Raw genomic sequence first — 11,050 nt, 5'->3', positions numbered from 1 at the left:
CGCACTCTTGGGACTCGCCCCCACCACAGCGTAGGAAAATTACCTGGGGGGGGGGGACGACGGTTCCGATACCCGCCACTCCATTGGGCTCGGCGCCCACACCTCTGTTCCCTAACAGTCCGACCCCCGATGTCCTCTTGCAGTCATTCTCTAGGCACACTTGGAGCCCACCCATCCTGTAGGTGTCCCTGCCCCTCTCCGGTTCCCGGCTTCTCCCGGAAGCAGCACCTTGGACTACGGGGGGTGCAGGGCTCCGGGCCCTTAGCCGGGGGCCAGAGGCGGGGCGCACGGAGCCTTTAAGAGGCGCGGCGGCGAGGGCCCGGCTGACGCCGGCAGCTCCAGGACTCGCCACCCGCAGCGCTCAGGCTCCACTCTCGTCAGCGCCGCAGCGATGGATGGAGATGGTGATCCAGGTATCCGCTGCTGGCCCCGCTAGATACAGACCCGGGAGACAGGGCGGGCCAGCGCCGCAGACGGCGCTCAAACTTTCGCGCCAGGAACACCCTGGAGACAGTCTAGGGAGCAGGTTTCTGCCGGGTGTCAGGATGTGGAGGGAGGAGGACGCCTAGGTCTCCGAAATGGCACGGAGGACTCTGGCATCCCAGGCTCTGGGCTTCCTGGGGTTTGAAAGCCGGGTTCTTGCTTCCATGAACTTCTTTCATTTGCTAGTGCTGCCCACCCTGCCTCTTGATCCTCCGGAGTCCCCGCGGGGTCCTAGGGTTGATAAACCTCACCCTGCATCCATCCGAGCTTTCAGGGGACTCTCTTCTTTGGAGGGGCCGCCTTGTGTTGGAGTAGCGGCTGTTCCGTGGGGACCGGGCAAGGGGTGAGGAGGTCAGCTTTTGGCAGAAGCTCTGGGTCCTCAAAGATTGCCCAGTCATCTTTTCTGGCACCAAAGACCCTACCCCTTCTCCCCTCAGCTCCCTGCTGGGCCTATAGGGGGTGGCTTGCTGAGTCAGACTGGGGAGCAGACCTGCTTGCCATGACCCTTGCCCCTTCCTCACTAACCACACCCAGAGTGGTCGCTCTTTAGGGGAGGTGAGGGAATAGATGAACTCAAGGTGGTCAGGCTTCCCTTCATCCCTGGACCCCGTCCACCCCCCTCCCCAAACCCCACTCTCAGTCAGTGTCTCGCTTCAACATCATCTACAGGGCCCCAGATTTCTCCCTGGGCCCAGGAAGTCCCTGGACTCAGAGGCCCAACCCAGGTGAGCAAGTCAGCTAGGGGTCAGCATCCAGGGCTAGATAACTTTCCTAGCGTAACAATGTGGCAAATTGTGTGCAAAGGAGCAGGGGGGCGGGCTGTAATCCGATCTGGGGCCTCAATGCCAGGTCTAGGGGCCAGGAGAGAGGACTGGGTGAGGTACACCTTTCCTGAGAGCATCAGGTATCTGCTGGGGCCAGGGCAGGGCTGGGGTGCTGGTGGAGAGGTGAGGACAGTGGGCCCAGCTCTTCAGAGCTGTTGGGAGCAGGAGGGACCACTGTTTTTCTTTCTGCTTGATGATGTCCTGTGGTGGAACCTGGAAGAAATGCTAGGTCTCTCTGTGTGTTTTCTCATTCCCAGTGACCAAAACACGTTAGAAATGCAGGGAAAGTAGTTTTCTCTCCTTCTCTTTCCCTTCCCCTCCCCTCCCCCTTCCTCCTTCCCCTATCCGGTGTGTGTGTGTGTGTGTGTGTGTGTGTGTGTGTGTGTGTGTGTGTATGTAAACAATTCACCATGGCTGATGGAGGATTCGTTGTGTGCTCTAAAGAAAGAAGGGAAATCCTGATTCAGCTTTCCTGGGTCTGACAGTGTAGTGATACTGGCTGCGACACCCTAGAGGGGATTTAGGGACCTGGCCATCTGTCCCTCCCCTGACACCTGACACAGGCCTGCTCCCCTTATTTCCTTGGTTTTTCAGGGTCCGGTCTTCAGGAACTCTGAGAGAAGCGGCCTCCATTACCCAGGATGGCTGGGTCCCCTCCCCACTGGCCCTCTCTCCTTTAGAGATACTAGGCACTCAGTGTCTGCTTACTCAAGGCTTCTTCGGTGGCCCAGATGAGGCGGGCTGAGATCCAAGAGATACACAGCTGCCCACACCATCCTGGGTATTCAATGGACTGACCTCAAGAACCCAGCCTGGGAGACGGTGTTTTTTTTTCCTGGTGCCCAGTTCCCACTGTAGGGTCAGGAGTTCCCACTGACTTAGCAAGAGTGGCTATGACTACCCCTGTTGCCTTGCTCCTTCCTCTGTGGGGAGGGGATGAATTTCACTATAAATCTGATGGTCTGACACAACGATGACCCCATTTCACAGATGAGGAGACTGAGGACAAAGGATGGGAAAGGAAGGGGGAAAGACTCTTCCCCAATCACCCAGTACCTCTCTTTGTTTTCCTTCCCCTCCTTATACAATATTGGCTGGGGATAGCTGGGTCTCTAGCCTGTTCTCCTCACCCACAGCGCTTGAGTCCCCGACCCTAATACTGCCAGTGCGACCTACACAAAATCACTTTATATCCACAGTTGAGCATGTTCACCCACAGTACCAAAGCCTCTTTGTCCCCTCATGAAGCAGACTTGGGCCCAGCCTGGAGGAGATGATTTGAGGATTTAGGGAGTAGTTCCAATCTTCAGGGCAGTACCTTGCTCTTGATAGGCACTGGTAAAATACAGTAGCTCCTGGCTCTACACAGGGACAGAAGTGGTGTTTCCCAGGCCACATCCTTGAGATCAGTGAATTGCACACAAAGGTTGTTATCAAACAACCAGACCAAGTACAGAAGCTAGAAAGTCCTTGATTGCCTGTGAACTTGTGCTGGGAGATTGTATGCTAAAACTATGTCCAGGAAGGCTCCCCAGAGGATGGGAGGGACCCAGAGGTCTGGGAGGGTGCTTAGGAGAACGGACCCCTCAGTACAAAGCCATCAGTAATCCCAGATCCCTGTGGGTGTCTGTAAGTCCTGCAGGGGGAAGCAGCATTTGAAGCAATTCTTCTGGTTTAGGGGGAGTGGGAGAGTATCTGTGGTCTTGAGTGGTCTTCCTTTTTGGGCACAGTTTAGGGCCGCAGAACTTGTGTGTGTTGTGTGTATGTGAGGGGGGGGTAGGGAGAGGGAGAAAAAGAGAGAGAGGGAGAGAGAGGGGGGGGGAGAGAGAGAGAGTCAGACAGACACAGTGCTCCTTCTAGAACTCAGTATCACATGTTAGCCTTACACTCACACTCTGCCTCCCGATTGCTGGAATTATAGGCGAGAGCCAGCAAGTCCCGGTTAAAAACCTCTGGCCCCCTGCTGTGGCTTACTCAAAGTGGGACGTGGAGTGGCACAGTTTGACAGTCACAGCTTTCCCTTACTCCCTGACCCGCAGAGAGTGTGAGCCATCCCGAAGAGGCGAGCCCGGAGGAGCAGCCCGAGGAGGCGGGCGCCGAGGCGAGTGCGGAGGAGGAGCAGCCCAGGGAGGAGGAGGAAGAGGCAGAGGCCGTGGAGTACCTTGCCGAGTTGCCTGAGCCGCTGCTGCTGCGCGTGCTGGCAGAGCTGCCCGCTACGGAGCTAGTGCAAGCCTGCCGCCTGGTGTGCCTGCGCTGGAAGGAGCTGGTGGACGGCGCCCCACTGTGGCTGCTCAAGTGTCAGCAGGAGGGGCTGGTGCCTGAGGGCAGCGCTGATGACGAGCGGGACCACTGGCAACAGTTCTACTTTCTGAGCAAGAGGAGGCGCAACCTGCTGCGTAACCCGTGTGGGGAAGGTGAGGGCCACATAGTTGGATGCCCACTGTCCCTTCTAGAAAACCGCCCTCGGTGCCAGCCCGCTTCAAGGTTAAATGAGATGAAGCACTTGGTGCAAGGTCTAGCCTGGAATATCCCTCTTCTTCCTTGGGTGTCTCTTCCCAGGGCATCCACTCTCAGTGAACTAGGGCGAGACAGGTCCTGTGGACACTGAGTCTGGGGTAGAATGGAGGTGCCTACATTCCCGTCACTCGTCGTCTGCCCACTGAGACCTTGAGAAAGTACCCATGCCCACTCTGCCTCCCACTGCCAGAGCAAGAGCCAGCCTCAAGCAAGGGACTGTGTGACCAGGGTGGGGCTGTCGTATCCCTACAGAGGACTTGGAGGGCTGGTGCGACGTGGAGCACGGTGGGGACGGCTGGAGAGTGGAGGAACTGCCTGGAGACAGTGGGGTGGAATTTACCCACGACGACAGCGTTAAGAAGTACTTCGCCTCCTCCTTCGAGTAAGAAGGGACAAGGGGAAGTGGGAGGGGAAAGCCGGGCCCACCGGGTCCTGACGCCTGTTCCCCCAGGTGGTGTCGCAAAGCGCAGGTCATTGATCTGCAGGCTGAGGGCTACTGGGAGGAGCTACTGGACACCACCCAACCCGCCATCGTGGTGAAGGACTGGTGAGCAGCTGTTAGGGTGGGTTCGGGACTGGAGGGGAAGGGGAAATGGTGGTGGTGGAGGGATTGGCCCTTTGCCACACTTGCAGTGTCGTGGCCACGTGGGACACGGGTCTGCAAGGGTTGGCAACGGGTGAAATGCTATTCCTCCCTTGAGTTTAAAATGTTGGGGTTGGGGATTTAGCTCAGCGGTAGAGCGCTTGCCTAGGAAGCGCAAGGCCCTGGGTTTGGTCCCCAGCTCCAAAAAAAAAAAAAAAAAATTTAAAATGTTAGCGAACAGGTTGTGCATATGCTCGCGTTTAAGTCAAGGCAAGGATATTACTAATAACTTAAGGCTTGCTTACCTCCTACGTGTACACACATACACACACACACACACACACACACACACACACACACACACACATTACCATTTGTGTCCGTGTGACCGTCCCTACAATGTGTACCCCTTAGGATGGCTTTGGTTCCAAGGTTTGGTCTGGTTCATTTTGAGTTTGGCTCTGCGGCCCCAGCCTCCTCTTCTCTGTGGCCGCAGTTTCTTTATCTGTGAAATGGGCACACTGCGGGACACTGACCCGGCAGGGATGCTGGGTTGGGCCTAAGAGATCTCTGGCAGAGCGAGGCTCTGAGCAGGTGAGGCCTGTGTCCCGCACTCCCCTGCAGGTACTCGGGCCGCACGGATGCCGGCAGCCTGTATGAGCTCACTGTGAGGCTGCTGTCGGAGCACGAAGATGTGCTGGCGGAGTTCAATACGGGACAGGTGGCTGTGCCAGAGGATGGCAGCTGGATGGAGGTGATCCTGCTGGGCCGAGGGGGCAGGGCTGGGACATCCCGGGTGGAGCTTGTGGAAACTCCATCCGCAGCGTTTGGACGCTGAGAGTTTGGTCCCTGTTAGCCCACAATCAGAGCTAGGGTCGAGGCGCTGCGCCTGAGTGGGACGGCAGGGGACAGCCTTAGACCCCTGAGGCTGACGCGGTATCTTTTCACCCCCAGATCTCCCACACTTTCACCGACTACGGGCCAGGCGTCCGCTACGTCCGCTTCGAGCACGGAGGGCAGGACTCGGTCTACTGGAAGGGCTGGTTCGGGGCCCGGGTGACCAACAGTAGCGTGTGGGTGGAACCCTGAGGGACCTCCCCTATCCCCACCATCCGCCCTCTAGGGCAGAATCCTGGGGTAGAAAGGCCTTAATTTAGTTGGTAGCGTCCTCACCTGCCTCGTCCACGCCTTGCACCTGCCTCTCTCCCGCCCCTTCCTCCAGTCTGGTCCCCGAGGGGAGAGAAGGATTTGTTGCTTTTACTGTGGGATGGCTTCCATTTGCATCCCCACGGGCAGTCGCTTCTAGAATGTACGATCCGATCCGAGGGGGGAATGGGGCTGCTGCTGGATCCCGCGCACCTAGCATTGTGCCTGCCTCAGAGTGGGCACTCAATAAATATTTGTCCAAAGAAGGCAACAATGGAAGCGCAGATGAATGGACATCTCCCGCCTCCCCATCGCTCTCTGTCTCCCCAGGGCCCCTGGCCCGGCCTGGAAAAGTACTTGGTGGCAGTCCAGCTGCTCGGGTTTCCAGGGGCTCTTGGGTTGGTGTGGGGCCAGCTGAGCCTGTGCAGACCAGCGGACAAAGGCTAGGATTGTGAGTCTGAGGAGGGGCTGGCTGAGCCTGGCGCCTGAGGACATCCAAGCTGCCCAGAATCCACAACAGGGCTTGGTAAAGGGGTGTGGGGTGCCTGCCCAACTGTCCCTCTTGGCCCAGTAGTTAGGCTGTGTCTTGCTGCGTTGTTCCTACCCCTCTCTGGAGCAGTTTGGCAGGGACCCCAACAGGTCTGGATACACATTCTCTTGGGCCTAGAGATGAAGGCTGTGGGGCGCGCGCGCGCGCGCGCGCGCGCACACACACACACACACACACACACACACACACACACACACACACACACACACACACACGACACTGGGAGGAAGAATCTTGGCTACTCTTCTTTTTTTTTTCGGATCTGGGGACCGAACCCAGGGCCTTGCGCTTCCTAGGCAAGCGCTCTACCACTGAGCTAAATCCCCAATCCCTTGGCTACTCTTCTTATTCATCTCTGATTCATATTAACTTTCCTGGCCAGGATAGTATTGGTTTTATCTACAAGCTGGCTCCCTGCACCATACTGCTGTGGGAAGAGTGTGTTAGGCTGTAGGTTTAGGCTACTTGCTTTCTAGCATCCCAGCTCCTTCCCAGAATGCTCCACGGCTGACGGGGGGTGAGGAGAGGTCTTGCCACTGGTATTCTAATATAGCAACACACACACCCCCACCTCCCGCTCTGCTTTCATCTTTTATGCGGAGGTTTGGTGCCACCTGCTGGTGAGGTGGGGCAGTCGCTTGAGCTGAGGCTTGTTTGCCTTGGTGGTGCTGTGACCCTTCTGTCTAATTGCTAAGTCTCTGTGTTGGGTCTTCCGGGTCTACATGTGTGTGTGCGTGCGCGCGTGCGCGTGTGTATGTGTGTGTGTGACATGTGTTCTGGTGCCCCCCCCCAAGCATCAGATCACCCGCATTTGGAATTACAGGTGGTTATGAGCCTGCCGTAACTGCTGGGACCTGAACATGATTCCTCTGGAATCACAGCAAGTGCTCCTAACCTACAAGCCATCTCTCCAGTCCCACTCCAAACTCTCCACACACCTGTTCACCCCAGTCCTTTCTAAGGGAACCCCAAGTCTGTGGGGAAGGCAAGGTCCATACCCACCTTAGCTGATAATCATAAGGGAAGCAATTGGTGACCTTGGGAGCATAGTGGGAGGAAGTGTGAACTCAGGAGCTCCTGGGCTGAAATGAATGTTAGGTCAGGTGGAGCTTTAGGGCAAAGGACTGGGATGTGTGTGTGGAGCCTTCCTGTCTCAGAGGAGGGAGCCCAAAGCTCTGAGGTCAGCCTTTCTGCCTCTAGGCAAAAAAAAATGGCTTCTAGAGGGTCAGGAATCCACCAAAGAGCCCTGAGGGGTGAAGGGTGGGGTGACAGTTAAATTCAGTGGGTCGGGGAGACCAGCTGGCTGACTGAGATGTGGGAGTCAGGAGGTGGCGTGTGAGTTCTGGGGCATAGGGTGCTTACTGTCTACTCCGAGAACGGAGACTGCAAGTGGCAACCAGAATGAACATAGAAATAAAGTTCCCGCTGGGGAACTGTGGTCCAAGTTCATTCTTGTCAATTAACTTATTTATTTATTTTACGTATGTGAGTACACTGTAGCTGTCTTCGGACACACCAGAAGAGGGCATCAGATCCCGTTACAGATGGTTATGAGCCACCATGTGGTTGCTGGGAATTGAACTCAGGACCTCTGGAAGAGCAGTCAGTGCTCTTAACCACTGAGCCATCTCTCCAGCCCCTTACCCCTCCGAAGTTCATTCTTAATCCTCAACTAGGTAGAACCCACCCTGGAGGGCAGAGAGGAGGCTCATAGGGGAGCTGAGGTTAGCGTTCCTCAAGGGAAATTCCACGCGTCCGCCAGCAGGTGGCACCCAAGGGCTCATATGTGTGTGTGTGTGTGTGTGTTCTCTCTCTCTTTCAGTTCTCTTTTTAACAAGTTTAATATGTATCGAGTTTCTACTACCTGTCAGGCAGGGATCGCAGTCAGCCTCTGCTGGAATGCGCACTGTAGAGGAGAAACAGGATTACAAACAGTCAAATAAAGCCAGTGGTCAGCACCCCCCCTACACAGCAGGCGCCCTTTAAGAGCTTTGCATGTGTCAATGACTCACAAGGGCAGCAGAGGGTGGACAATTACTTACTTTGGTTTTGTTCGGTTTTTCTGTCTTGTCATCTCCCCCACTCCCCCACCTCCAACCCCAAGCTTTCTCTGTGTAACTTTGGCTGTCCCGGAACTCACTCTGTGGAGCAGGCTGACCTCAAACTCACAGAGATCCATCTGCCTCTGCCTCTTCTGGATGCTGGGATTAAAGGGATGAACCACCAATGTCCAGTGATAATTAGTTTTTTTAATGTCTGGGCATGGTGGTGTATATCTTTAAACCCAGCACTCTGGGGACAAACTATCTGTGAGTTGGAGACCAATGTGATCTCTACACAGTGAATTCTAGGCCAGCCAGAGTTACACAATGAGACCCTGTCTCAAAACAAAACAAGATAGAAAACCACAACCCCTCCCCCAGAAAACCCCAAATCAAAAACAATAGCAAAAAGGATAAAAAAAATTATTTTTTAAGGATTTATTTATCTTATGTATATGAGTACACTGTCGCTGTCTTCAGACACACCAGAAGAGGGCATCAGATCCCATTTCAGGTGTTTGTGAGCCACCATGTGGTTGCTGGGAATTGAACTCAGGACCTCTGGAAGAGCAGTCAGTGCTCTTAACCGCTGAGCCATCTCTCCAGCCCAAAAATTATTCTAAAGATCAATTTTTATTTCCCGTAAGTGTATGTGTATATGTCTCTTTGTGTATAAGCCGCATGTGTGCAGGGGCCCGAGGAGATCACCCGACCCCATGGAGAGGAAGTTACCATTAGTTGTGAGCCTCCTGATGTGGGTTCTGGAACCTGAACTTGAGTCCCTGGAAGAACACCAAGTGCTTTTAAGTGCTGAGCCATCTCTCCAGTCCATGTTATTTCTATTTTTTCTTTTTTATGAGTGAGACAGAGCACAGACAAGCCGGGCAATTTCCCCGAGGTCACACAGTCCTCTAGCCCTTCACAGAAGGAGTCTACCCAGCTACTCAGGGACCTGGTCTCCACAGCATTGCCAACAAAGGAGGACTGAGGGTGACAGGGTTGCTTGGCCAAGGGCATAGGAAGGATCTCTGTGAAGGGACCTTTGAAGACAATGAGGAGGTCCCAGCCATACAGAGGCCTGGGAGAACAACACCACAGAAGCAGCAAACACAAAGGCCCTGGGGTGGAAATGAACTTACGTACACACGCATCCCAGGAGAGCAGCCAGCACGCCTGGAGCAGTGGGCACACAGTTTGACGTGAGCTTAGAGATGCAGGTGCTAGCCCAGGCTCTCCTGAGGACTCACTGTGCACTGTGCTACATGGTGTGAATACTCCAGGGAGAAGGGGCGATATGAGCTTCCTGTAGGGACAGGAAGTTGCTGGGAATGGGGGATTGGATAGCAGCAGTTTACAGACTTGCCCATGACGTCACATTTCCAGAGAACACCAGATGACCGGATGGACCGTGTTGTCACCGCAGTGTCTGCAGCAGCACAGGCACAGGCTAAGGACTCCTGTGCTGGTTTTCATTGTTAGGAGCTCGGGTTCAGGGTCTGGAGAGACGGCTCAGTGGTTAAGAGCACTGACTGCTCTTCCAGAGGTCCTGAGTTCAATTCCCAGCAATCACATGGTGGCTCACAACTGTCTGTAATGGGATCCGATGCCCACTTCTGGTGTGTCTGAAGACAGCTACAGTGTACTCATAATCAATCAATCAATCAATCTTAAAAAAAAAAAAGCTCAGGTTCAGGGTAGGTGTGGTGGTGCACACCTTTAAAACCAGCACTCTGGAGGCAGAGGCGGGCAGATCGCTGTGAGTTCCAGGCCAGCTTGGTCTACAAAGCCAGTGCAAGGCAGCCAGAGTTCTGTTACACAAAGAAACCCTGTCTCAATCCCACCTTCCCAAAAGAGCTCAGGTTTATCCCACCTGCTCACCAACCCCTTCTGGGAGACGCCCACGCATCATGTGTGTCAGTTACTGTTCTGTTGCTGTAACAAAAGACCTGACCAAGGCCATTTAAGGAGAGGAGGGGCTTGTTCAGGTCACAGTTGGAAAATACGGTCTTCCAAGGCATGGAGCTATCCAGCATGGGGGCTGGAGGCAGGAGTGTAAGGTGGCTGGTAGACTGCATCCACAGTCCTTTTCTCCCATCAGGACTCCCAGGCCGTGGGATGGTGCTGCCCACATTCAGGGTGGATCTACCCACCTCATTTAACTCAACAAGAAACTCCCTCATGGACAAGCCCAGAGACTTGTCTCCTACATGATTGTAGGAGCAGTTAAGTGGACTGTATTAACTTGTCCTAGGTGGGAAAGGCTGTTTGCTCATGAGGAAAGTGGAAGTGGTTTCCAGATCAGGGATGATCTAAGTTATCATGGTACAGGGTCAGACATGGGCTCCTACTGGAGCCAGAGAAAAGTTGAGCTAGGGGCTGAAATGGTTATGACATGGAAGGTGACTTCAAGGTTCTGGCATGGGACATACCCCAGACAGATCGAATGAGCGTTAGGGGTGTCAAGACATTTTAATTAAGGTGTCATAGAATGTAAAATGGATTTCCTCATAGATTCCTGGTGGTTAGCTCTGTTTGGCAGGTTTGTAACGGAAAGGCCTCTTTTTAATTAATTAATGGATTATACGTGCATGGGTGTTTGGCCTGCTTGCATGTCCACGTGTGTCTAAGAAGACCTGGAGAGCCTGGATACCCTGGAGTTGGTGTTACAGATGGTTGTGAGCCACCATGTGGATGCTGAGAACTGAACCCATATCCCCTGGAAGAACAGCCAGCCGCTGATCCGTTTCCAGATTCTCTTTCTTTTTCTAATAGTTCTTGTAAATGAAGATTTGAGAGGGAAGCAAAGGGCAGTTTCTCTTACTACCACCAGATGGCAGCATCGTCAAGGCAGTCCCCAGCCTAGCAGTCCTCAGACCTGAGATTTGAATCCAAAGCCCAATCAGGG

General features: G+C 54.3%; 1 protein-coding gene across 1 annotated transcript; it reads left to right on the top strand.

Moving 5' to 3' along the window:
* The first annotated feature begins 71 nt into the window (after window positions 1–71).
* Fbxo2 (F-box protein 2) lies at window positions 72–5,827 on the top strand. The gene is made up of 6 exons (XM_032894712.1): window positions 72–413; window positions 3,347–3,721; window positions 4,077–4,206; window positions 4,276–4,371; window positions 5,032–5,161; window positions 5,362–5,827. Exons 1-6 carry the CDS (start codon window positions 392–394, stop codon window positions 5,494–5,496), a joined length of 888 nt encoding a protein of 295 aa, XP_032750603.1. The 5' UTR covers window positions 72–391; the 3' UTR covers window positions 5,497–5,827.
* The last annotated feature ends 5,223 nt before the right edge of the window (window positions 5,828–11,050 follow it).

Source organism: Rattus rattus, chromosome 1 (assembly GCF_011064425.1).
Source record: "Rattus rattus isolate New Zealand chromosome 1, Rrattus_CSIRO_v1, whole genome shotgun sequence".
Classification (NCBI taxonomy): domain Eukaryota; kingdom Metazoa; phylum Chordata; class Mammalia; order Rodentia; family Muridae; genus Rattus; species Rattus rattus.
This window is presented reverse-complemented; position numbering and strand designations above follow the sequence as displayed.

Coding starts and splice junctions, on each gene's coding strand:
- Fbxo2 (XM_032894712.1), top strand. CDS start 392: ATGGATGGAGATGGTGATCCAG. Junction 3,722..4,076: donor GCGTAACCCGTGTGGGGAAG/GTGAGGGCCACA, acceptor GTATCCCTACAG/AGGACTTGGAGGGCTGGTGC. Junction 5,162..5,361: donor AGGATGGCAGCTGGATGGAG/GTGATCCTGCTG, acceptor TTTCACCCCCAG/ATCTCCCACACTTTCACCGA.